General features: G+C 46.2%; 1 protein-coding gene across 1 annotated transcript in view; it reads right to left on the bottom strand.

Moving 5' to 3' along the window:
- Positions 1 to 221: 221 nt before the first annotated feature.
- The window catches only part of Tgfbr3 (transforming growth factor beta receptor 3), a 187128-nt gene continuing 159453 nt past the window's right edge, over positions 222 to 27896 (bottom strand). Inside the window, exons 14-17 of the mRNA XM_028867370.2 lie at positions 27467 to 27584; positions 17936 to 17983; positions 15062 to 15169; positions 222 to 3358 (exon numbers count right to left, since the gene is read on the bottom strand). Of these exons, the coding sequence (XP_028723203.1) occupies positions 3240 to 3358; positions 15062 to 15169; positions 17936 to 17983; positions 27467 to 27584 (393 nt within the window). The 3' untranslated portion in view covers positions 222 to 3239. The remainder of the gene's footprint in view (positions 3359 to 15061; positions 15170 to 17935; positions 17984 to 27466; positions 27585 to 27896) is intronic.

Here is a 27896-nt window from a genome sequence, read left to right on the forward strand (position 1 = left end):
CCCCTCCACCTCCCCCCTCCACCTCCCCCCTCCACCTTCTCTGCCTCTCCCCTCCACCTTCCCCCTCCACCCCCTCTGCCTCTCCCCTCCACCTCTCCTCTCCACCCCCTCTGCCTCTCCCCTCCACCCCTTCATCTCCCTCATTTTCCTCTTGCAGCAGGGGTAATCAGAGCTGTGTCAGCCCAAGGGGAGAATTTAGTGATGACCAAGACAGACATCAATTAATAATTGATATATATCTTTTTATTATGCACAGATAAAAGAATTAAAACTGTGGTTATCAAAACTATACCTCTAAGCAAGGTCACAAAGACGCTGACTCACAGAACAGGAAAGGTTACAGCAGGGGTGTTCAAACTGGCCACAGGGATTTTCAGGGTACGCTCTTACCCTCATAGATGAAAAACAGTAACAATTTCAGGCTCATTCAGGAAAAACCAGAATAGAGGAGTATTGTATTTGGAAACTGATAATAGTCCTTCCTAGAAAAATATCTGTCAGCTTTATGAATGAACCCCCGAGTAAAACAAACAGGTTTAAAAAAAAGTTTGCATACACGACTCATCCGACAAAATGTGCTCTGTTAATACAACCAGCAGTACACTCATCATTCAAACCATGAGGTAGTTACAGTACAAAAAGAGGCGCACGCCTGCGCACCCCCACACACTCAGGCATGCCTGCCGAGAACACACACAGGAAACGGATTTACAATCTCATTACCAGACAAGCAAGAGACCATTTTGTGTTTAGGAAAAAAAACCTGCTACATGACCAGCTCAGGCAGGAAAAAAACTCCAACCTTTGAAAACGCAGCGTTAACAGCTGGCGAACACCACAACATGCAGAGCTACAGGGCGCTGCACAGTCACCTTGGACTCGAGCAGTCCAGCGTGGCCTCTGATCGTGGTGTGGTTCCCCAGAAACAACACAAGACTTTGCCGGGGGAACTGGGTTCAGCCAGTCTTAGCAAACTTGCAGAATAGTAAAGCTTGCACTTTGTATCAAATCTGTGAAGGGTGAAGCAGTCAGCAACACTGTAACAAGAGGCCGAAGAGGAGACCCCAGCTTACACTTCAGAAATACTTAATACATTCTCCAAATGGAATCGGGTTTCTTGAGCTGAGTAATACTTCTGATAATGACATCCAAGGAAATAAAAGGCAATTTTTTTTCTTTTCTTTCTCCTAAAAATCTTTTCATTTGCAACATATAAATTTGTAAGTTAATTTAAGATTATAAAATCATTGGCAATGTAGTATCTCTCTCAAAAATATACATTTAAATATATTACAAATTTAACTCCATCCATCTAGGAAATGAAATTTTTTAATACCTTCCTATAGCTAATTTTCTTTTTAACAAGATGGAAAAGTTTTTTTTTTTTTAAAGTAACTGATTAGAAGAATTCACAGTAACTGAAATTAAACATTTCATATGGAGTAACTTAAATTTCTCTAAAACATTAAATATATCTTTATACAGATTTTTGTAGTAAAATATAGCTATAAGTGTTTTAAAGACTCTAGTCTTCTTTGAAGACATCTTTAAACATCTTTATACATAGAATATACTTAACAATTACATTCTGCTGAAGGTTAGGCAAAGCGCATTACTTTTAAACACAGGTAGCATAATCTAGGTCCTCCACAATGACAACTTCATGTGACAAAGCAATGAAGTAAAGAGGAGTAGTTCTCTAATCTCATACCATTTGTACTCATATGTGGAAATCTGAAATATTCTCAATGTGTCAACGCATCAGTCTGAAGCTGTCAGCCTGAAGGAATCTGCTTTGGTTCAAATTATCCCAATTGGCTAAAAGCCATACCATCCATCCATCCATCCAGTTAGACTAAGGCTCAGTGACTGAGAGATTATCCATCTCCATTCATTTGCTGTGTTTCTACTGAAGTTTTCATTTACGACGCCCAGGCACAATTGCCTGCCTTTCAAGGCAGTGGAGTTTGCTCGTGAGTATTTCAGGCTAGAATCTAGCTCGCTCTAATTATGGAATCTTAAGTTTGGAGGAATTCTGGAAAAACACTATCATTTAATTTGCAGTGGGTCTGCATGGAGAGTCCCCTCCGGGGTTCAGTTTTAGCAAAGGGCTGTCACAGAGCTGACTGTTAAAGTGGCATCATATTCCTCTGTTGATGGAAGTTCACCTGAAACCCTTTTTTAAAGTTAGTGCCCTTCTCCTTTTCCCTCCCCCTTAGGGCAGAACTGGTGACATCATGATGACCCAAGGCAATCCCTAAGGATCTACCCCCTGGAAGGGGCTGGCTTTTATAAAAGGGTTCATCAGAAAGGCCCATGTGCTCGGAGTCCAGATGGTCTACCACACATAACTCATGTTCTGACTCTGGAAGCATAGAACATTGTTCAGGAGGGTGTGGTCATATCTCCAACATGCAGATGCCACACACTTGTGTTTGGATGCCCATACGCATGCACACAGCACCTTGCAAATTCCCTCACTTACCAGTGGATCCCACCCCCTGAAGTTTAAACGTTATCAGGACAAAATGTCAGAAACAGGTACAAACCTGGCCCATACTTTGGCCATTTTCTGTTTTTGTATGCCTGTAAGAATAAACAAATTTGGCCGTAAGACACTTATGGAGTTGACGTGTGTGTGCGCGCGCGCGCGTGCGTGCGGAGGAACAGGAATCAGCATTTTTTTGGCCCAAGAAAGGAATGTTGCCTTGACAAGTGGCAGGGTGGAGCTCCTCCAAGGCTAGCAAGCTTAACGGGGACCATGCAGGGTGTGGCAGGTCAGAAGTGGGCACCCAGAGAGAGATGTAGATCGGATATGGAGGGTACATTTCTTCTATGTTACATCTTAGTTCAGCTAGGGGATCTTTGGCCATGTCTCCCTCTGTCTTCCTTGTACTATCCCCTTTACTCTGGGTAAAACATATGACCCCAAATGATGGATGTTTGGACACCTGGACAAAGCAGCATTAAAAAAAAAACAAAAACCCTAGCATGTTTCACATTGAAACCCTCATCCTGTGAGGGGCTGGAGGAAAAGGCCACCAGCACAGCTTTTGTGTGTGACAGATGTCCAGGGGTCACATTTGCATTGGCCGTGATGAGGGGTGGGTACAACAGGCTATCTGTACACTGAAATTCACTCTCTCTTTTCGGGGAACCCAGATCGAGCCTTCTGGTCTGGACACGCAGCACTGGCACCAGGCCCTGCCCTGGCGGTGGCCGTCGGCATCTGGCTCTGGCTAGGCTGTACTGCTGCTAGAGCATGGGGTACTCTGAGTGCTGCCGATGCTGTGGGCCGCGCTGCTGTTTTCCGAGGCCGGTGGCGAGGTGGGGACTTGCTGCCTTCTTGTGGTCTCCCCTGCAGTTAATAAAGACGTGTTACACACATGCATTCTGGAAAGGAATGCGCCCCTCCCCGCTTCCTTTGGCATTTTACCTGGTGTGACATTTTAAATGGTGACATTTTCTTAACTATGGGCAGAAGCAGCTAGCCAGCCCGGACTGGCTGGAGGGTCTTGCATTATACATTTTTCTGGTTTGTTCTTGTTTTTGTAAGTCAGTAAGAGTGCTTTCTATCTGGCCAGTTATGGCTAGGATCTGTGGTGGCTGATGATAAATACTCTGGATTCTAGGGCCTACAACTCGGGGGTGAACCTTCTGAACACCAGGGAACCACATAGTCAAGCACAGCTGTCTACAACCGTCTAACAAATTCTCGACCAAGAACCACACGACTGAGTTATCCAATTAATCACAAAACGATATCATAATGGTGTACGTAGGTTTGTAACTGTGTACTGGTCAACCCCTTTTTGTGCTAGAGATGGAACCTAGGACTTTGCACACACAAGGCATGAGCTCTCTCTCCCAAGCCCTTGTCTTCAAGGCCTTGTTCAAAACTGGGCTAGTGTGGCTGAGAGCTTGCCCTGGCTATAGCACAAAAAGCTTTATGTCCCCAGCATGAAACCTACCTGAGAAACAGGAGTTGGGAGTGCTATGGGAATACCCTTTGGGGCAAGGCGGCCAGCTAACAGCCTCCTTCGCTGGGACATCTGAGTTCAATGCGTCTATCTCCCGACACATTAAGCACCCCACTTGTCATGACACACCCCACTGCATTACAGCTCAACCCATTCTTTGTGCCAAATGTGCAATGCTCTGGAGAGGGAGGAAAGCTCAGGTCACACACATGGTTTGCATTTAACTGCGCAAGAGGCCCTACAGTCTAGTCTCTTCAGTAAAACCGGCCTCGCACCAAAAAAACAAAAACAAAAAAAAAACCCTCTAGGTAGAGGAAAGTGATAGAGCCTCTTAGCAACAAAGCAAACATGCCAAACTTCTCGTTTGCAGTCTCCAACCCCCACCAACGTGAGAAGCCCCCAGCGGCCCAGTCTGTTTATGAGTTCTTTCCTGTCCTGCTGAAATACACATCTATCAGCCAGAGATAAGCAACCCTCCCTTCAACTTCCTTAAAACACAACACTGCAGCAGCTAGAGCAGGCTCTGACCCTGAGCCAGCTGGGGAACTAGAGGCCTGTCCTTCCTTCCACTGCCTTCCTGGGGCCCCTCAAAAATCTGCCAAAAGAGCCATTCTGCAAAATGCAGAGCCGGCTCATGCCCCAGGTCAGGTTTCAGTTTTCCCTGACACCCGTTTTATGAACACAGCTCCATGGACTTCTGCATCCACCTCAGAGCACTTGAGGCTGTTGCATGTGCATTTGGTCCTTGCATTTCCTCTAATTAGTTTTTCTTCTGGGACTGGAGGGATGGAGAGAGGAAAGGGTCTGTATTCCAGAGCAGCAGGCAGACACTGTTTTAGAGCTCTTCTTTCCTGGAGTATTTTTGTCCCCTTCAAGTGTGTATGTAATCAAGGGTAGGAAGCTTGCTGTAAGAGTAGTATCATTTTGCCAAAAATTTACTTTCTCTGAAATTGGAGATTATTTCTAGAAAATAATACAATCTTTTTTCTTTCTTTCTCCTCCCCTTCCCTTCCCCTCCCTTTTTCCCTTCCGTGTTTTTCCTTTTCAGTGTTAGAGTTTGAACTCAGAGCCTTGTAAATGACAGGCACATGCTCTACCCCTGAGCTATAGTCCCATATACTTCCAGCCCTTAACTATTCTGATGTACACACACACACACACACACACACGCACACGCACACGCACACGCGCATGCGCACGCACACTCACACATGCACACACCCCTTTACAACTCACATGTTGATCCATTCTCAGTTGCATCCTCATGTTACCCATTAGAAGGTTAAGGTGGGCATACAAACCCATCAATCAATCAATCAATCAATCAATCAATCAATCAATCAATCTTCCTGTCTGTCCATCTGTCCACCCCCCATCCATCCATCCATCCATCCATCCATCCATCCATCCATCCATCCATCCAGTGCTGGAGCTGAACCCAAGGCCTTGGACTTGGCTAAGTAAGCACTCTAATACTGAGTTAAATCTCTAACCCCTGAACCTCCTAAAAAAAAAATCTCCCCATTTAAATCAAGGGTACACTGGTCTAAGCGGAGGTTCCTTGTCATCCCCTTGGGCTCTGCTGGCCTTGTAAACTTGGGCTCTAGTAGCTGAAGCAGGGCATCCTTGCTCATCTAGTGGCATGTTCACATTTATTTCTTCCAGAACAGGACAAATGCCTGATGATTCATGTTCAGGAAAAATGTCACTGTGTCCTGCCCAGGAGGTTCAAATATCTGCTTCCTGGTATCTGTTGACCAAATATAATTTGTTGCTGGGGTAGTTTATTTTAATCAGTGCCCATTAAACAGGGATCTTGTAACTTAAAGAGTCTCAGAAACTCTTGTCTTGGTAATGTAAAAATGCTTCCCAAAGTAAAACCCCAGAGAGAGAATAAAAGGGTCCTATACTCAACAGTGTAGGGTCTGCCCTGAGGTGCATCACACTAACCTGATACTCCGGTCACTTCAGTTCAAGGCACTGTTCATCAGAGAGAATCTGTCAGGGAACCCCTCCCCAGATCCTGGAGCAGGCTGGCTATCTGGATTAGAGGAATCTGTGAGCTCTGGCATTGAGTGAGAGACCCTTCTCAACATATAAGGTATAGTGTGATCAAGGAAGACATGCAAGGTCAACCTCTGGTGTGCACACACACACACATATACACACTCACACTGTCTCACACGCTCACTCACACTCACACACACACACACTCACGCACGCCCCCTCTCTCTCTCTCACACACACACACACACATACACATATACACTCACTCTCACACACTAATACTAATCTTAAGACAAGGAAGAGAATCCTTCCACAAACTAGCTCATCTGCCCTGTAGCTATTTTCACATATAAAACGTAATATTTCTCATATAACTAAATTTTAATTTTTTTCATCCTCTGGCAAATTAGGAAAAGCTTCCCCTCCCCTTTTCTAGTGAGATGGAGGAAGCACTGTAAGAAATTCCTCACACTTATGTTCCCGCTGCCAGCACCATTTCCAAGGAGTCCTGTGGCTTCCCGCTTTCCACCACAGTGTCACAAGTATCCTGTTTCTCTAAAGCATCCCTTGGGTGACAGGTACAACCAGGCATCATGTGGAGGAGGTAGGCTGGGAGGACCCTTCCGGCTGAGCAGAGTAGGCTCAGTGAAATGTTCTAGCATGGCTCGCTCCTCACACAGCAAACAGCCATCAGAAACTATGTGTTCAGTCTTTGTGCTTCTAAGATCTCAAACCACATGGGGGTGGGAAGAGAGAGTCAGGAGGAGGGGCCCTTGGAGCCTGGAGCACTCTAGACCAGGGGTGGGGGTGGGGTGGGGTGGATGGATGGATGGAAGATGAGAAAAGCAAGGGCTAATCCCACTGCCTCACAGCCTAGCCTGGGCCTGGGCCTGGGTGACACCGAGGATCTTTTAAGAAAGAGGAAAACATATTTCCCAAAGGACAATGGCTTTTATTTCTGCAGCTTGGCACATTATTGTTCAGATCTTCACAACTGGCTATTTTTTTTTTAAGTCATGTGTATGTATGTGTGTCTATGTAGCAATGCATGCATGCCCGTGTGTGTTCAGGTGTGCACAGAGGCCAGAAGAAGAGGTTGGCTACCCTGGAGCTGGAGTTACAAACAGTAGTGAGCTGCCTGACGTGGCCAACTTGAGTCTTCTTCAAGACTGAGCCTCTGCAGCCCCCACTCAGTGGATTCTTCTCTCACAGTTTCCAGGAAGACACGATGAGAGATGGCACTAACACTGGAGGGAAGGTAACAGGAATCTAAATTACTGAGCCCAAAGAAGACTGGGCAGGTGTCCTGGGCACCATTCCAGGGAGCAGAATCAGCTGTTCTTGATCTCCCTGAGGCGAGGATGTAAGGAAATGAGTTCAAATGTCAAGGGTGGGACTTAGATGAGACACAGAAGAGGTCACAGGTTATGAGGACTGGTTTGGCACGGACAGAAATTATGGAACCTCTTTCTTGAGAGATAGTAAAGCAGGGGGAAGAAAGATTTTCCTCCAAGCCCATGTGTCAGTTGTGATTTTTCAGCAATTGGTATTTTTTTTGTTGTTGTTGTTGTTGTTTTCATACACTGACTGCAAGTAGTCATGGGCCTCTAAGGAAGGCAAGCTAGGCTACCTTCAGTTTCGAGAGCTTTCAGTCACTTCTTACCTTTCCTAGAACCTGATCTTTCCCATGATGGTGAGAGGTGGTGAGGGGAGGTAGGCGGCGGCGGGTGTGTGTGTGTGTGTGTGTGTGTGTGTGTGTGTGTGTGTGTGTGTTAGTTGTTGCCATGAGTTCTGGGGAGAAGAAATACTACTGCAAGGCGGGAGTTAAAGGTTTCCAAATACCCTGCCTGTTGTTTCCTGTCTTTATTCCTAGCTGTGGCCAATCTGCTACCAGCTGCACTTCAGTTTTCTGCATCTTCCATTAACCTGACTTTGTGATGAACGGAATGTTCTCCGAGTCTGGCGATAAGAGAAGTGGAGAGGAAGGAGAGCCTGGTGGAGGAGGACAGCCTCCTTCCTGCCTCTTCCTGCCTCTTCCTCCGTGATTACCCACATGTGCAGTGCTGGGGATCAGATCCCGGGCTTCCTGCTTGTCAGGCCAGCACTCTATCTACTGAGCTACGTCCCAGACCCCACCTATGTGCCTCTACAAGTCCTACATGTAGTTTACTGTTAACAAATCAGACTTAAAGCTCCCTAGTTTATTTTGCTGCCAGGCTTGTCATTGGAGCCTGGTAAATGCGGGGAAACGACTACTTCATGAGTTCCTGGAGGTGAGTCCTTAAACAAGAAACACAGATCAAAAGCCTCTCCAATGCCAAAGTCCTATAAAATGTCAGCATTTCAGGCCGCTCCAAGGTGTAAGCAGAAAACAATCCATGAGCAGGAGCACTGTTTCACAGAACAAACGAGAATGCAGAGGCTCTGGCCCAGGACTGCCTGCTCCAATCCCTCAAGCTTCCACTCAGCCATCCTCCACCGAACACACCGTGCCTTCCAGGAACCCCAAAGCCCGCTGAGTCAGGAAAGAGCTTCAGTTAGGAGGCTCTCTGCAGATGTCCATGTTTTTAGAGGTCTGGAGTTTCAGTGAAGCCCCCCACCCCCACCCCACTACCATGAAAAGGAGGTCACCAAGCTAGATGAAGGCTTGATCACGGTGGGAGGCAAGAGAGCAAGTGAGCCCCAGGGTCAGAAGGATGGAGCTGGGTAGAGGAGAGTCTGCTGCAGCTGTGAGGATGGCAGGACCCCCTCTCTTCACAGAAAAGTCCTTCCCATTCTTTTCACAACAGCTAAACAAAAGAGAGGGTTAGGACAACTGCCTCCCACTTTCCTGTGTCTGTCCCTGTGCCCCCCATCGATGATCCCCTCCTGCTCCCGAAAGCCACGCTGCTTCCTGCTGGGGAGCCTCGCCTTCCTGACAAACTCACTAAGCTGTTGCTGTCCCAGGGCTGGGATCTGGGTTCAGGGCCAGTGTGCTCTTCTTTCTTATACACGTGAGTCCCCCAGAGAGCTGGGGCTCTGTGGGTCACTGGCACCGCACCAGTGCCCCATCAGCACTTGGTATTTACTCACAGCCAAGAGTGTCACTGCATGAGTGACAGAGTGAGCAGACTTGTAAACAAGCCAGAGATTAGCATGTGCTAATCAGAGACAAACCAACAAACACAGGTGAACAAGCTTCGTATCTGAAAACAACACAAGGATGAAAGCTGTGTAAAATACAGAACGGGACGAAGACAGCGGCTGAAAATGTAGACCCCTGCCAGCTGCCAAGTCAGTACTCGGGCTTATTTCCCCTGTGCCGAGAAGAAGCTGACCAGTCATTTCCAAGGACTTCCTTTAAAAAACAGATTGATATACATATCAACAAACCCCACTATGGGCAAGACTTGGCCAAGGGGCAGCTGGAGATCGTGCTTTGTAGGCACACATAGACTTGTACCCCTCCTTCAATCTCACCAGGATGACAGAAGAGAGAGGGGGCTCTTAAAAAGCAGAATCCCGAAACCAAGACCACAGCAATAAAACACTGGGGAACTGGGAGACTCGGAGCGGACAAAAGAGCCCAAACCTTGGCCGTTAGTGGCAAAGGCTGAGAGACAGTCAATTCATGTCACAGCGGCTTCAAAAGCCCAGGCAATAGAGACATCGAACACCAAAGGAGCTGCTCAGGGCCGCACACAGTGGGGCAGGCTGGACTGCTGTACTGGAAGCCATATGGCTCCCCTGAGCTCCCTCTGTCCCTCTGCTCATCCTCATGGGGGGGGGGGTCATGCACCCCGTAGAGAGGGTGACACTGAGGGTACCGGAAATGCCCAATCCCAGACACAGCCGAGAGCAAGGTGCCGCACCTGGAGGGACGGGCTGAGTGGACATCTACACGCTTTGAGCTCTGCTGACATCGGTGCTCAGCTTCATGGCTGCTGAAGCCGAATGGCCTTGGTCCTCTAGAGACAGCCTACGTTTGTTTCCTCCAGAACACGACATGTATTTGATTGTCCACATTCAGGAAAAGTGTCAGGACTGTGCCCTGCCCAGGAAGTTTGAGTATTGCTTTTCCCGTGTTGCTATGTCAGCTCATTTTATTAATACCCTTTTTTTTTTCTTCTTCTTCAAAAAAAGAGTTGGAAACAGCGAGACCTATACCCTGCAGGTGGAAACAGGAAGGCCTGCTTCATGGAAAACCTGATGAGTTAGGAGGAAAGATGCAGGGAGGGGGCACGGCCAGAACCTCCATATTCTTAACTGCTCCTGTATTGTTTTCGATGGATGATGCGGGCACGAGGCAAGAGCAAGGAAACTCACAGTTCTTTAAAAATTTAAAGGTAGTGTATAAGTAACTGGAAGACAGAGATGAGGAGGCGCAGGGGACTAGTTGAAGAGGCTCATCTTTCAAATAAAATGATTTATATAATAAGAGAAGACAGGAAACAGGGGCAAGGAAGGAGAGAGACAAGAAAGAATGAGTGAAAGATCCAGGAAAGGTGACACACGCCTGTTACCTTAGTACTCAGGAGTCTGACACAGGAGGATGGCAAATTTGAGGCCAGTGTGGGCCACACAGTGAGTTCAAGGCCAACCTCTTCTACACTGAGATATCCTGCATCTCCCCCACCCAAAAGACACAAGAAAGAGAAGAAAGGAAGGGGTGGAGAAAAGGAGGAATGGAATGAAGGACAAGCATCCTAGGCTGGGAGCCCAATTAATTCCCAGCACGAAGTGTGAGAACCCATCTAAATCAAGGGACGTTACTATAAAGATGATTCCAGGAAGGGACGGCAGGTCACACAGGGCGAGAGTCAGAAATCTAAGGCTAAATGGCCTCAAACCCTCAGCAGCAATCTTTAGAGCTAGAAGAAAATGAGCGTTTTCAAAAGTCCAATGGGATTGTTTATGATCTAATAGTCTGTACCATGCTCTTCTATCAAGGGTTTCTATAAAGTGAGGCTATTTCAGACTCACAACATAAAGCAAACATGTATTTCCCATGTTCCCTTTAAGCCAAGAAGGAGGAAGGCTTGGAATAAATGGCATAAGACATTAAATAGGTCCAGCTGGCTTAAAAATTGTTTTATTTTTAAGAGGGGTGGGGCAAAGGGAGCGCATGTGTGCCAGTGAGTTGATGCTGGACACAGGTGCTGGGAACCAAACCCGGGTTCCTGGAAGAAACGGCACACTCCTAAATGCCCAGCCATTTCCAGCTATCTTCTTGTGGATGGATGGCAGGCATGGATGTCTTAAGAGATCATAAGAGCTGGCAGTCAGTAGACAAATTGATGATAAACGTCTAGAAAACTAAACTAATGAGGATGGGGTAGGGATAGGCAAGGGAACGCTACTGATCCTTGGAAAAACTAAAACACAGACAGGGAAAAGAATAGAACTAGCATGCTAAATGGCTAAATTGTGATTAGCATGTGGGTAGTCAGAATCACAGAAACAGTGAGTCTTGATCTAACCAAGATTTCAGTGTGATTCTACTACAAGGTAAAAAAGGAAACTGCTGTGGGACATCTTTCTGTCTGTTTTGAATATGTGTTGCTCTGATTGGTTGACAAATAAAGCTGTTTGGCCAATGGTGAGGCAGAATAAGGTTAGGCGGGACATTCCAACTGGAGAGAGAGAAAGAGGAAAGGAGAGGCAGAAGAGACGCCAGCCTGCTGTCCAGGGAGCAGCATGTATGGCACACAGGTAAAGCCACAGAACATGTGGTGACATATAGATGAATAGAAATGGGCGGAGTTTAGTTATAAGAGCTAGCTAGCAAGAAGCTCGAGCCATAGGCCATGGCCATACAGTTCATAATTAATATAAGCCTCTGTGTGTTTATTTGGGTCTGAGCAGCTGTAGGACCGGGCAAGACACAGGAAAACTTCCAGCTACAGGAAATGGAAGCAAAATTGGGGCATCTGGGTAAAGTTACTCCAGAGAAAGAAAAAGAGTGGGTAGCGAGGGGTCTGGTCTTGCAGTAAGTCTGCAGAACTAATTCTGGTGTCACACTGTACACGTGCTATTTTGATGAGGTTAAAAACGTTTCCTACAAAACAAACACAAGAGCGTTGGTCCTCTAGGAAACAACAGCTACAAACACCCCTATGCCTTTGGAATGCATGTCACCCGAGATGAGAAGTCTTGGACTAGAACTATGCCTACCCCCAACCATCCTCTCCTCCCTCATGTCTAAACAAGAGACAGAGTTTTAAAATGGTCTCCTCTAAACAGAATCATTGGAACCCGAAAGAGGATCTCACTCTGTCCAGAGTTGCTATAGGACAGTGGGAACCCTACCTTTTTAGACCAACAATGATTCTGGAAACATAAAGAGTCACAATCCAAATCTGTGACTTGGTCTGTGCTGTGGGAAAGCTGGAAACATGGGCAGAGGGGAGCCATCCAAACGAAGGGTTGTTTTGGACACAGAGGTAGATGCAGCCTGAACCCCCAAACAGACCATATAAGGTCTGAGTTCCAAAGTTGAGCTTACTGTGGAAATTAAAAAGGACTGAGTCAGTGTTTGGATGCCCATGGCTGCTTGCTGGCCACAGCATTCTGACCATCCCTGTTCATCTACACTTGCTGCTGGCTGACCCACATCAGAAATGTGCTGGGTTCTGAATTGAGCCCTCCTTGTGTGTGTAGAGCACTAGATTAATTATGAGCTGCGTATAAAATGAACTGGGGGCCACAACCTCAACTGAAAAGAGATTCTGGAGTGGTGTTGTAAGCAGTGTCAACAGAGTTTAAGCCCAAAGGACAGTGTCTGTAGGCCTTTCAGTTTTTGAGTTGGCATAAACATAAACTGTTTTCTGGAAGGGCTTTGCGTTTGTCTTTAATCTATGTGCAAACTTTAATTTTGTATTAGCAATACTTTAAGCTCCCCTCGGAGGCTTTGGTTTGGAAGAAAGGGAGTCAGGAACAACTACCTCCCAGTTCCTTGAGGAGCAGGACACAATACAATCAAGCTTTGCTCTCTCCTGGCTTGATGCGTGGCTGTGGACACATCTGGAATTGCCAGAGGGATCTCAGTGGGGTGTGCTTCCACAGTGAGTACCATCTCCTAGCCCTGTATTACACTCTTGGCTCCCTAGCCCGAGATGGACCATGTGGATTTCAAGATCAGCTCTAAGACTGAAGCCCATTAGTGGCTGAGCAGACACATGGAAAACATCTGTGGTGACCAGCCCCACATAAAATCCTCAGGGTTACAGTCTTCTTGGAGTCCTTCCAAGTTCATCCCCAGCAGACAACACAGGGTGCCAAGTACCCTGGAACCTCCCCTGTGCAGGAGGTTGGAAAAAGTTGCAAAGAACTATTAGTTTGAGATCTAAACATGTCAGTATTGCTGTGATAATATTATTTACTCCAAAACTCGATTCTGCTAAAAGCTGTCCCTTTGGTTTTTTTTTTTCCTCCTGAACTTTCACATGGAGGAAACTCTTCAAATGATTCACAGGCATTTATGTAACGCTCAGAACCATCCCACTTAGGGCTCCGTTTTCTCTGACATGAAACACATTTCACTCCAAGGCTGTTGGTTGGGAACAACAAACAATATCTGAGGACTCAAAGTTCCATCATTAAACACTCAGTTTTGGCCACTAGGCTGACTGTGGAGGGCTTGTGTTCCTTTGTGCCATAATCTAGAACACCTTCGTCAAGGGGTATGGAATTGAAGTGAAAATGCTGGTGGACAGAGCCAGACATGTGAACTAGCAGAAGGGCTCTGTCACAGATTTTCTCACCAGCTTGAGGCTTTGTCTAGCAACTATCAGAAAACACAGGGCGGGGGACATGGCTCAGGGGAGAAGCACCTGCTGCCCAGGGTGAGGACTGGGGTTTAGAACCCCAGAACTCATGTAGAATCCAGGTAAGGCTGGTGACTTATTGTAATCTTAGCACTTGGGAAGCAAAGACAGGGTCACTGACCGGGGCAAAGTGGTTAGCTAGACCAGCACTACTGGCAACTCTGAATTCACCAAAAGACCATGTCTCAATATATAAAGTGAATGTTGGGCAAGCACCCAAAGTCAGCTTTGGCCGCATGCGCTCTCTCTCTCTCTCTCTCTCTCTCTCTCTCTCTCTCTCTCTCTCTCTCTCTCTCTCACACACACACACACACACACACACACACACACACACACACACACACTCATGAGAACATTTACACACACATGCACATAAGAGAAGAAAATTTAAAGGTATGACGCCTGAGGCTCCCTTCAGTACGTCTCTTCCCTTCAAATTAGTCATCCTTCTGGTGAGGCTGGGTGAATAACTCAAGCTGAGGAAAAGGACTGCAGGGCTCAGTGGGTCCCTGGAGAATGAGTGAGGTTCAAGTTTGCTGCAGAACGATCAATCTAGCATGGTTTACCCAGGCTCCCAGCACACACTACAGGTATCCCAGAACAAACATGGCCTCACATCTATGCCGCCCCTTCCTGATCCGTAGGGAAGCTAAGGAAGAGCACTAGGAGAGAGCAGAGAGATTCCTTTCCACGGAGGGAGGGAACCCTGCCAGGCCTGTGTTCTGTATTGGCTTCCGAACAGGTTCAACCTTGGGGATGGGTGAGGATAGCTTTAATATTTTTGTTGCACTTATTTATGTTTTTCTAGTCATAAAAACATATTTTGAAATTCTAAACTTTGTAAACTTAGGAGAGACTTGTTTATCAAAGATGGTCTGAGCTAGAGACCAGGGGATGGTGGTTTAGAGTCACTGACGGGAACGCGGGTGGGTGGGCGTTCAATGGCCTGGCATCTGTGGAATAAGCAACTGGCTTCTCACATCCTGGGTAATGTTCAGTTTATTCCAAAGTCCTTTTCTTTGGAGGGATGTTTTCTAGTTAGTCCTACACAAACTTCCTTTAAATTCTAAGACAACATAGCTTTATTAGAAGCTGAACATCACCAACACTGTAAATGAACTAATATAGGATAAACATCTCTTCTAAGCATCACTTAGGCCAAGTTAAATTTTCAGCTTATTATTTCATCCATCCAACAAAATTGCTGAATGTCTGTTACGTGACTGGTGCCCAGATATGCGCCAGCTGAGAGCAAGCAGTCACACCAACCTGTGTGGGAATAGATGTACCACAAGGCCCCCGTCAAGAGTGCGCCGATCACAAACGCCGCAAACGCAATGCCCATCACGGTTAGCGTGTCCAGACCAATGAAAATCTCTAAAAAGAGGGAAACAGAAACATATACTTTATGTAAGTCAGTCTTACACACTTCAATTTGATTCTCACTTTACTACGAGCATGGTCATAAAGCCTGGGTGCTGACTAGCTGTAAATTCAGACACTGTAATAAAGGTTACACTGAAATCTATATTTTGTTAATTGCAAATTTTCTGACAAAGGAAAAGGTGGATTGTTTGGGCTTTTAAATATTCTGTTAGCAATTTATTCTGAGGAAATACTTTTTAAATATAAATTCAGTTTTATTTTACTTTATTTGTATGACTCTTTCGCTTGAGTGCATGCATATGCACCACAGGTGTGCCTGTGGGATCTCCTATCCTAGAACGGGGGTTACAGATGGCTATGAGTCACTATGTAGGTGCTGGGAACTGAACCTGGGTCCTCTGCAAGAGCAACAAGTGCTCTTAATTATTGAAACATCTCTCCAGTTCTCCAAAAAGTCATTTTTTAAAAAAAGACATAAATTTTGTGATACTTTAAATCTGTGGTCTCATTGTCCTGGTCTGAGAACCTAGGTGACTTGCAGTTCACAGGTGCTTAAGAAGGTAAAGTAACAGGTGTGGTGGGGCACGCCCTTAATCCCAGCACTGAGAGACAGGAGCAGACAGATCAATATGAGTTCAAGGCCAGCCTGGCCTACATAGTGAATTCCCGGCCAACTAAGGGGGAGGGGGATGAACATCCATCATCAAAACCAGACTCATTGCTTCTTGCTCATTGAGTATTTCCAAACAACGAGGCTCACTCACTACAGACATCATAGCCTTAGCGTCCTCTGCAATGTTTTTGTGAACACTTACAGAACAGGAAAGATGAAAGGGAGTGAGAAAAAGGAAAGAGAACAGAATGAATTATTCTGTGCCTCAGGACACTGAAGAACAGCCCCACTTACACAGCCTGCTGATGGACACCTCTCCAACCCCCACCTTTCCACGAAGAAAATTACTTCCCAGTGGGTTGCCATGTCAGTTTTACAGTCGGCAAAACATATAAAAGAACTAATTGTTCCTCTGCTTGGCAGAGATTTTTTATATTTGCAACTGATTTCAATTCACAGAAATCTGATATTTCCTTCCATTGAAGAAGAACCATCTTTGAGTTACGACAGTTTGTAAGGAAGTGTTTGGTAAAATAAAGATCTCTGTATATATATATATATATGTAAATTGAAGGTACAACTTTTCTCCATGACCTAAACATAATTTCTTTCCACTTCATTTGGAAGCAACACTAGCTAATCATTCTAGAAATGGAATCACTTTGCTTTGGAACTCACATGACACAAAAGATTCAGTTATATGCAAATGTGATCCCTCAAAGGACTCTGTTAAGCATCTCCTGATAGAAGGAAGCAAGGCCCCTAGCTCCTCCAGATATACGCCTGCCTACTGGTGCGTTCACTTACATTCTGGGAAAATGAGGGTGACTCCACCCATCACAGATAAGAGGTAACACAAGATGAGTTATTACAACAGATGAGCAGTCCTGGGAAGGAACCAGAAACCAGGAAGAGCCTGGTAGAAGTTAGAATGACAGACCATCCCCTGTGTTTAATCTAGTCCACCGGACAGATGCAAAAAGGCAATGAGCTTTCTTATGCCTACAAATGCAAAGATAGATTGATGATAAATTTTTTAGTAAAAACATTCTGAAATTCCAAAGATAGAGAAATGTCTTTTATGAAAATCAGCCCAATGAGTATGATAGAATGTCTATATGGTGTCTGTTTCTGGGTTTTTGGTACTCCTATTCCATAATCTTCTGGAAATAAACCACTTAGGACATGAAAGGGGCTTTCTATAAAAGTACTATAAAGAATGACTTGTATCCAGTGCTCAGACATGGAGGCAGGTGGATCTCTGAGTTTAAGGCCAGCCTGATCCATATAGAGTGAGTTCTAGTACAGCCAAGGCTACATAGAGAAACCCTGTCTTGAAAAAACAAAACAAAAAGAAAAGAAAACCAACCAACAACAACAGAGAGAGAGAGAGAGAGAGAGAGAGAGAGAGAGAGAAAGAGAGAGAGAGAGAGAGAACGAAAGAAAGAAAGAAAGAAAGAAAGAAAGAAAGAAAGAAAGAAAGAAAGAAAGAAAGAAAGAAAGAAGAAAGAAAGAAAAGAAGAGAATGCTGTGTGTTTGTCTTGGGGTCAGCACTGGACACCAGCCCCAGGAGTCCCAGGGATGAAAACAACACATTATCCTCACACAGCATCTAAAAGAACTTTGGGTGGGCGGCTGGAAGCCAAGGAGGACCCTGCTTCAGTGCCAATGATAACCATGGAAACTCACTTAAATATGTACAAAATGACAGTGGCCTAGGAGACTCCTAACTCATCGCTCTGTACCAGTGGTGTTGAATTGAATTCTCTCGCTTGCTCTCCTGGCTCTCCCCACCTTGAGCTCACGGTGAAGTTTCCTGTGCAGCACTTCTCTGAGCCGGGAATCATCCTTGGGAACTTGACGCAAACACTCTCACAGCACAACAGGAAAAAGCACGACGATAATTAACTTGGTAATGTGAGGTTGTAGCCGTCACACTCAGGCTACACGTGTCAGTGTGTCAACAAATTAGGATTTTAATACGGCAAAGGCAGAGACCAGGAAAAGGAAAGAGAAAGAAGGAAGGGCAGAGGGAAGGAGCCCAGGGCTCTCCTTATCAGTTGAGCTTGGCAAGTCTTCCACAACCAACACATTCTTAGAAAAGCCCAGAGGCATTGTCTGGAAATAGTTGCACAAAGACTTACGTGGAGGAGGAGGAACTGGATTGGACTCCTTAGTGTTTGGAACATTTTCTGAAACAAAAGCACAATGCATTCCATTTACACAAGAGATCATCAGACTCTCATCAGGTCACTTTTCTATCTGTTAATAAATACGTGTGCGTGTGTGTGTGTGTGTGTGTGTGTGTGTGTGTGTGTGTGTGTGTGTCTGTGCCTGTGTCTATGTGTCTGTGTGCGTGTGTGTGCGCGCGTGTGCGTGTGTGCGTGTGTGCGTGTGCGTGTGCGTGTGTGTGTGTGTGTGAGTGCTACTAGAGGCCAGAAGAGGGTGTTGGATCTCCTGGAGCTGGAGTGGCTGTGAGCCACCTACCTTGGGAGCTGGGAACTGAACTCTGGCCCTCTGGAAGAGCAGTCAGAACTCCTAACTGCTGAGCCATCTCCCCAGCCCTGAACTAATAAGCCGTGTGTGAAACCACTGCCCGCGTTCCTCTTAACACATCAAAAGCACATCTCAGAAACTTTAGCCACTGTATTTTGCTAATGGCCAATTACAGAGGCTCTCCACTTTGAAGGAAAGCTGAAGGCAAGCTCCTCAGTGTAAGGTCTTTGTATCTGACAGTGCGCATGTATTCATCTTTATAGTTACTTATACAAATACCACGCTTCTCCAGTATATTCCAACATTGTTCTCCCTTTTAAATATTCTTTTAAGAATCTACAGCTTTCAGTCAGGCACAGTGGTACAAGTCTTTAATCCTTGGAAGGCAGAGGCAGGCAGATCTCTGTGGGTTTGAGGACAAGTCTGGTCTGGTCTACATAGTGACCAGGGTTTCCGGACAGCCAGAGCTACACAGTGAGACCCTGTCTTGGGGAAAAATCTACGGCTTCATAACATCGTTTCTTATCTCCTTAAGCACAGCGTTTAGTTCTCCCCCACTCGTCTACGTGCCAGATTCTCCCTCTCGGCATCACTCTCCAAATGTTCTCTCCTGCAGCATCCCCCAAAGTGAGTTCTCCAGGGTCCCCCAGTGACTACCCTTCGTGTGTACAGAGAAGAACAAACCCAGTCTGTTTAGCATGAGGTATAGTTCCCCCTCGCTCCCCTTCCCAGGTCCCTCCCAGGTGCTGGTGGCTCCTCCTTATTTACTGCCCCACTGGCTCCTCTCTGTCCTGGTCACATCACACTTTACAAGCTAATTTCTGTTTTGCTGGCCCGGGTTCTCTCCCTCAGGGCTGACTTCTCCCGCGGTTGCTCATCCCACCCCTCTCTGTTACACATGTCACATTCTAACATGCTAGAGTGGCAGGGGGTGTGGAGGGTCCCAACATTTTTCTCATCTTGCCTTTAGGGGAAGCCTCATTGTGGCATAGAATCAGGCTTCCAGAAATGCCTGGTGAGGGGTGATTCAAATGCTGACGCCCTTTTGAAAATGGAGGAAACAAGAAATAAAGACAACCAAATACTTACGTGTGTCAATGCTTCTGTAATGCTTCACGGTCTTATAATGCCGCAAGCTAAGGTTTTAGAGGATGCTAACCCCAGTCCTCTGAGGCAGTCAGGAAAAGAATTTGCGATTACTATTTTACAAATGGGTGGCCTGAGGTTCTGATATCCTGTGACCAGCCCAAGATCACATCTGGGAAGCATAGGGAAAGGGCTGAACCACAATTTCTGACTCCTGATTCATGGGCTCCAGGGGGTGGGGTGGCGGTGTCCCTGTCCTTAGCTAGGGAAACTCTGACGTAGTAACTGCTTGTGCACAGTACTTCCTGCTCTCCACAGTGAGAGGAGTTTCAACTAGGGTGAGGACACTGTGGCCTGAGATGGGAAATTGTAATTTGAAATGATTTGTTTAAGACAGCACAAAAGGAATATTGCATGAGGTGAAAACTACATAAAATTCAAGTTCGCCCCATAAGCAGTGTTCCGTGGTTGTACACAGTCCGTATGATCTACAGCCATTTTCCTGCCGCAGCAGTGGAACCGGACACTTGAGACAGCGGCTGGACAGTCCCCAAACCAAATACACTATCTCTCCAGCTTTTTATAGAAAAAGCGTGAAGAACCCCTGGTTCAGACGCCTTTCTCTTGAATTTTAAAAGTGGTCTGTGCTCAGTGCCTCTTGGTTTTAGCTTCATCGTCATTCAAAAAGAAGGACCCACTTAGTCTCTGAATTTATAGCAAAACATAAAGAGAACTTGTGAAATGTAGACCAAAATAATGCAAGTTGGCCTTTACAAAAATAAAAATAAATAATAAGGTTGACAGCGTGAGAGGAGATGGGATTCTAAATTCTTGGGGTTAATCATCTCAATTGGACCAAGTTCAGTTCTGAAGAAGTAATCAACAACTGTACGGATCCCTGCTCTGAGCATCATGGCGGTCCTTTGATGAGGATACATTCAAGTTATATACATCAATACAATTACTAAGAAAATTAAGGTATTTTTAAAAATTAATTCAGAAGCCAGGCACAGTATATAACCCTATGATCCCAACACCTGGGAGGTGGGAGCAGGATGGCCATGAGTTCAAGGCTGGCTTGGGCACACAGTGGCATCAGGGCCCAGTTTGACCCACAGAATGAGAACCTGTCTGTGACAGTTTGCTCTGACTGTTACTGCCTGGGAAGAGAGTCACCGAGGGACTGTCTGCTGGGTGGTCTGTAAGCATGTCTGTAAGGGGCTATCTTAATGGATGTGGGAAGACCCAGCCCAGTGTGGGAGGCACTATTCCCAAGACAAGGGTCCTACATTTGCACAGGACTGGAGAAATGGAGCTGAGCATCAGCAAGCAAACGGCAGGCACACACACGCTTCTGCTCTTGACGGAGGGTGTGATCTGACTGGAAGTTCCTGCACTGAGTTCTTCCCAGCAATAGACTAAGTTAGGATTAGAGCTAAGTGAACCCCTCTTCTTCAATGTGACTGTTTTTGTTTGGATATTTTATTACAGCAACAGAAATGAAGCTGGAACACGGTCTTAAAAAAATGATACAACTTAGTATGCAGAACTCACACTCATTAAACTATACGTTTTCTAGGAGCTAGAGGGATAGCTCAGGGGTTAAGAGCCCTGGCTGTTCTTCCAGCACTTCTGGATTTGATTTCCACCACCTACATGGTGGCTCACAATTATCTGCAACTCTGGTTTTAGGGATCACATGCTTTCTTCTGGTCTCTGAGGACACCAGACAGGCAAGTGGTGCACAGATACACATGATGGCGAAATGCCACACGTATAAAATAATAAAATGCATTTTTCTAAAGATGCATTTTCTGGCTGGGGATGCAGCATAGTCTGTTGACAGCGTGCCTAAAATGCACTTTCCCGGGTATCAGCTTATCGGCAGCAGTAATCACACGAACATGTGTCGATTTGTGTAATACATTAAGGTAGACACAAAGTGTATGCCTCTTACCTCACACCCCTAAGAACTCTATGAAGTGGGAGTCTCTAACCACAAAATCCACCCACTTCTCAAGAAGTAACAGTCTGATTCACTGAACCAAGTGCAAAGGCATTTGAAGGTCTCATCATGTGCATTACACACCAAGTGTACACACTTCTGGGAAGAGCTCCATCCAGCCTTCCGACTGCGGTTACACTTTGTCACTCAGAATCCCAAGTGGTTTAAAAAGAATGATTCTCCCAGAGGGAGACCTCACGTGTGAGAATTTAGGTTTTACGGCAAGGCCTTGGTGATGGATGGTACTGTTTAAAAATTCTTAATGGACTTAGGTTGTGATCTCATGCTCTCCTCTCACCTCAAATAGGGCCCTCCCAGAGAGCTCAACAGAAACATCCAAGCCTCATTTCCTTATGGCAAGTCTCTTTGTGACCATGCACACAGAGACAAACCACACCGCAAAGCTGAGGAGCCAGGATTTATTCTCTAACATTTCTTGTTCCCCAACTCCCCATAACCCCCAAGTATAACAAAAATAGCTTCATCTCTTCCAGAGCCCTCCAACTGAACCGGCCTGCTAAGAGGAAAAGAGCAGCCGTATTTACTTAGGGAAAAGACTGTTAGGAAGGAATCCTAGTGGAATTTTTTTTTTTTTTTCCAGAAAGAATACACTATAATCAACATTCTGGATCAAATCTTTTCATACACTCTGAACAAATTTTGGTTTACCTCTAGAACCAAAATCTCCCTCTTCAGATCGTCAGGCAGAGCTTTCACAGACCAGCAGTAGGTTATGCATGAGTAACTGACCACAGCTTTTGGCATCCCATTTTAATTCAGTTCTTGTAAACACCGCAGGCCTGAGAAGGCCCACAAAGAAACAAAGTATCAAATGGGCACACGCTGGGGGGGGATGGGGGTGGGGGTGGGGGATGGGAGTGGGGGTGGGGGGTGGGGGGGTGGAGATGGGGTGGGGATGGGGTGGGGATGGGGTGGGGATGGTGTGGGGACGACTCTGTGCGGCTTTTCAAGAGCATTTTTTGTTTTGTTTTGTTTTGTTTGTTTTTCTTATCCTTACTCCGCTGATTCCGACCCTTTCTCTGGGCTCGTTTCAGTATTTATGACATGCCTTGCACTGGTCTGTCAACTTATCCGCACCCTGCCACTAGGCAATGCTTCTCACCGAAGGGGGGGACCTCTTTGGTAATATGGAGACTTCTAGAATCATACTGGGTTGTCACAACGAGGTTGGGGTGGACCCCGGCATCTACTGGGGAGAAATGAAGGATGATGCTAATTATTCTAGAGCACCCACATCAGAGTTATCCCGTCCTAGGCGGACGCTATGCTGAGTGAGAAACATTGTGCCATAAAGGTCTAAAAGGCCTCAGATTAGGGACTCAGTAAACATGTTTTTAGAATAAACAACCCAAACTATCATTTCGTGTTCTATTGCCGGTTCTCTCCCAGAGCCCAACACTTACACTGCTCTCAGAGTGGTGTTCCTAAACCATCTAAGCACTGGGACGCTTCTCACCATCTTTTTATTTCCCCTTCTGAACTGGTCTCACTATATAGCCCTGTCTGGCCTTGAACTCACAGAGGGATGCCTGCTTCTGCCTCCCAAGTGCTGGGATTAAAGGCTTGGGCCACCACGCCCAGACTTCTCCTCAAGATCTTTTGATGTTTCTTAAATATCAGAGGTATCTCCTGGATTATTGGTGGATGGAACTGTTTGGTTTCCTTCCACACAAATGAGGGACAGGAAGTGGTCAAACAAGATTCACCATGAATATGTAGTCGCTAAAACTGGGTGGTGTGGTCCTGGAGGGCTCATTCTATTTTTACACACATTTAAAATCTTCCAAACAAGAGGTTTTCAAAGTGAAGCAGCTGGACTGATCAGAGTTCTACACCCTGCTCCCTCGGGGACCAAGCACCTCATTCTGTTAGTCAGCATTCTGCTCTTTCCTGCTCTTTCCCCTCATCCTTAACCTGAGGACAAGCTTTTTTTTTTTTTTAAGAGTATTTTTGGTTCTGGAAAATCCAAATGTGTTCCAAAAAGTCACGCCTCTTTGAGATTAATTTCTAACTGACATTTGAAACTCTGTTTCCCAATACCCCTTCCTCTGCTAAAGGAGCCCTAGTTTGACCAAGAGGAAAAGGGAGAAATCCACATTTGCTGAGTGTTCATGATATACAGGGGCTTTTATTTTTAAGTGTGGAGAAAAATCCAGAATTTCAAAAGTTTGACTTGCTAAGAATTAAAAGCCGAGTATAAATCATGGCAAGTTGGGAAACCTGCCAATACGCTGAAGTATTTCAGAAACGACGGCAGGATGGCACCACCTCAACTATTTTAATTGTTTTGCCATAAACCATAATACGCATCAGCTATTCGTGTTTTCTGCTTGTGTGTGTTTAAGTCATAAAGTCAAAGAACGTCTGAGCTTGCTCTTTTAAACACACCCTAACATTTTAACCCTGTCAAGAAATGTGTTTTCTTTTTCCCCCTTAATTTCTTCATCTGACTTTCAGCTCATATTCTTTAGATTACTTGGGCACTGTCTTGATAACAGTGGGCCACGGGATGAGGAGGGGTCGGGCCGGGAGGGAGTGGAGGTGAGGAGACAGCTCCCTACAATCTTGGCAGTTATTAAAAACTGGTATTAGGCTACAGATGAGTGTTTGTCAAAGATGTCAATTCAAAGGGATGGATTTGAACCCTGGCCTGCTACATACAGTGTGTGGCCAGGTCTGTTAAAGCTCATCTCTACAGGCTGCTGTGAGAACTAAATTATAACACCCTGAGCATTTAGCACAGGGAGGGCCCTGCACAAAACAAATGCATCGTGGATGCTGCATCCTCATCACCGTCTCCAGCGTCTCACAGCCTAGCATCTTCACCTATTGTTGAAGGTTTCAGTAGCATGATGATCAGCCAACGCTGATTCCAAAGGACTGAGAGGTCAGAGATGGCCATGGCACACTCGTGAAGGTTCCATGGAAAACGGTGGCCCATGGGAAGAACCTAGAATTACTCATGTAGCTTTGATGGCCACGTTCCCTGCCCACGAAGGAAGAAACACTGCCTGAAAGATCTCCTGGTTGCTGGCAGTGGTGGCTGCTACTCTCTAACTACACCTGTGGTCCCAGAAAACCCAACTGCCGAAAAGAAAGGTGGACTGAATGGCCAGAGGTGGTTGGCTCTCTGGCAAGGACATCAACAGGAGCAGGGGACCTGGACAGTGAAGCTGCTGGTCAGGGCATCCCTCATCTCCCACTGGCAGAAAGAACATCAGTTACTAGGATTTAAATGAACCACTACTACCGGGCCAATGATCACCTGCCTTTTCCCAAAGATACTCCAGTGCGCTGTGCGGCTGAGAGAAACAGATTTCAGTGATCTACACGGAACAGAAATGATTTCAGAGCCAAAGAAAACAAACACAGAAGGTGAGGGGAGTCATTGTCAAGCAGAAACCCCACCTGTTCCTGCCAAAGAAGGTGAATTTGCATGTGGCCCCAGGAAGCTGGCACCACAGCTCAACCTCCCCAGTTGGTTCCACAAACCGGAGCAGTAAACTCTTCACCCACTTGCTTCTCCACTAAAATCTCACCTCAATTAGCGAATCTCATGAAATTGCTTTGATATCTGGCTAAAAAAACAACACTTTCCTCTTGAACTTTTATGTAAAGAAAACGCTGAATATTCAGTATAATGACTCTTGAGTTTAAATAAAAGTAATTACCTAATTTACTAGAGAAATTACTTAGAAAAATACCACTGCAGTTAAAAAAAAAGGATGAAAGAATTGCTGGAAGTTATAGTGTTGTAATATTAATGCCTAAGTACTGTCTGGCATGGGCACAACCAGCTGCTGCGCTCAATTACCGCTGAATGAGCGTTCTCAAAATAGGGTGAGGGTGAGGGATGGCAGTGAGGTGGCTGCTGCGATTGTTAACACTTTTATAGCACAAAACACAGTCAGCTGTTGCCCAACTATGAATTCTTTGCAACACAATTAATTTATTCATATTCCTCTCCCCCAAACGCAACCACAAGGGTAGCAGTGTTTGGGCAGCCCAAGTTAAGGGAGACTCCCTATTGTACCTTTCAGATGACTGAGAAGCAAACCCATAAGAGTAAAGTGAGCCACGTTCAAGACAAAAACCAATCAACATCTGATATGTACACTCTGAATCTGGGAGGGTTAGGAAATGAACCGGAAATCTGTTCCCCCAGCAGCTCAGCTGAGGGTTGTGGCTGGAGGGGGCTGTGTGTCCCCTCTTCCAACCTCCCCTTTCTAGATGCAGAACATGAAACGCAGAGGTCGTGAGTGCTGGCCACAGCCATTTGGGTATGGAGGGTGCCAGAGCAGTACCCACAACCTCAGAGTTATGAGCCAGTGCCTACCCATGCTCTCCTGCCTTTCTGAAGGGGTGAGACACCTGGAATGGTACAGTTCTTCTTACAAAGACCACACCTGACCGAGGAACTGGCAGCGCCCACCGGCCTCTTCTCTGGTAGCTCATGACTGCTCCAGAACTACCCATTGCTTAGTCCTGCCAAATCCTAGCCCCAAAGTACCATCCCAGGGGCACCCTAAACCCAGATCTGGTGTCAGCACCAGCCAGCATGGCTCCCCTCTAATGCCCAGCAGCTGGGTCCAAGCTGCTCACTGGCTTTTGTTGGCTTCTCTCTGTCCTTCAGGATGGTGGGACAGGGTCCATGATTCCAACGGTGGATTACCTTACCCTGGAGGCTTGACATCCCCTCTCACCCCCTCTCTCGCCAGCCTTTTCTCAGCTTGACACTCTTTGACAGCAAGACTTCTGGAGAGTGGCAGGCTGTTTCTAGACAGAGAGGATTGTAACTACTCAGATCACCCATGGGACATGTGATCCCACCCCTCAGCTGCCTGATACATCCTGGCTCGGCTCGCTCATGCCCCTGGCGCTGTGGGGTTCTCCCTGCCGTCCTTGGGGTTCCCTGCTGGGTGTCTGGCCCTGCCTGTCCTCCCTGGTGCTGACACCACACGTTTCAGGACACGTCCCCCCTTTCCTCCTATTCAGCACAGCTTGGTGGGTGTTCTTATAACATGAAGCAATGAGAGCCCTGGGCAGGAGGAGGAGCCACAAAGTTCTGAAAACTCATTTGTAAATCTCCACTTTCTTTCTGCCAGTATTCCTAAACGGATGATGTATGTCCACAGACGATAACCCCTCCCGAAGGTATCTGTGGTCTTGATGAAGTGTTATGGTCGCTTGCAGCCAGCAGAACCGTGAGTGAGCATGGAAACCTGGACTCTGAATAGTGTGCAAGTCCCAGCGTGCCACAGACTCACAAAAGCACAGCTGAAAATACAGTGGAGAGGAACATGGCAGAGCCAGCCTTTACGACACTCTAATTCTTTTGTCTTCTGCACCCAGTGTTCTCCCCACGCTGCCTGGCTCTCCTCCACCGAGCTGTTTCTCTGGCCCCTTGATTTACTCTTTAAAGAAGTAGCTTGTAAATGAATTAAATTACAAATAGCCACAGTGACAGAATCAGAAATCTCTTGGGGGCAAAGAATTCTTTTCTCAATTGACTGGCCTTTAACTTATTTTTTTGAATTACATTTATGCGTTCATTATAAATGGGTGCACATGTGGGTGCATGTGTGTACCATGGAACACACATGGATGGAGGTCAGAGGACAACTTGGAGAAGTCAGTTTTCTCCTTCTACCGTGTGAGTTCTGGGATCAAACTCAGGTCTTCAGGCTTCAGGGCAAATGCTTGAACCTGCTGAGTGAGCTCACCAGCCCTCAATTATTTTTTGAATAAAACTGGACTTCAATATACAGAACTGAACTTTTAAAAAACTTATTTGCTTGTGTACGTGTGCACATGTGTTACATCACAAGTTAAGGTTGGAAGAATTATATGACCGTGTGTATCTCTGTGTGTGGAGGCACATGTGTCATACCATGTAAGTGACAGTCAGAGGAAACCCATGAGTCAGTGTGTCTGTGCACATGTGTGTGTTCGTACCTGTCACACCATGCAAAGGGAGGCCAGAGGACCCTTGCAGGAGTCACCTCCCTCCTTCTCATGTGGGTTTTGGGGATCGTTACGAGAGCAGGCCCTGGGCCCCCATTCTTACCTCTGTAATCAGCTTGGTGGATCACAGCCAGGGGCTTGGTGAACGTCTTCTTGTGCTGCATCATGGCCCAGATCATGGTGGCATCTAGAGAGGTGCAGGCCTCGTCAGGAGTCACACACTGTGGAGAGGCAGAGCGAGGCAGTCAGGGCTCACAGCAAAGTCACCAGCCCTGCACACGGCTGTCTGCTGGTCCCTCAGCAGACAGCTCATAGCTGCTGACTGTGGGGAAAGCCGTGTGTCTGTGTGCTTTCCAGAGAACCCTACATACTCAGGGAGCCAGCAAGGCAGGCCCAGGATGTCTTCAGCTGTACTGAAGATGCAAAAATCAATGGACAGCTTAGAAATATCCAACGAAAGAGTTAGAAGTTTCAGAATCAGCCTGACAAATGGGAGAGCTACAGGTGTGACGCTCTTGGCTCTGTATAATAAT

This window comes from Peromyscus leucopus, chromosome 10 (genome assembly GCF_004664715.2).
Source record: "Peromyscus leucopus breed LL Stock chromosome 10, UCI_PerLeu_2.1, whole genome shotgun sequence".
Classification (NCBI taxonomy): Eukaryota; Metazoa; Chordata; class Mammalia; order Rodentia; family Cricetidae; genus Peromyscus; species Peromyscus leucopus.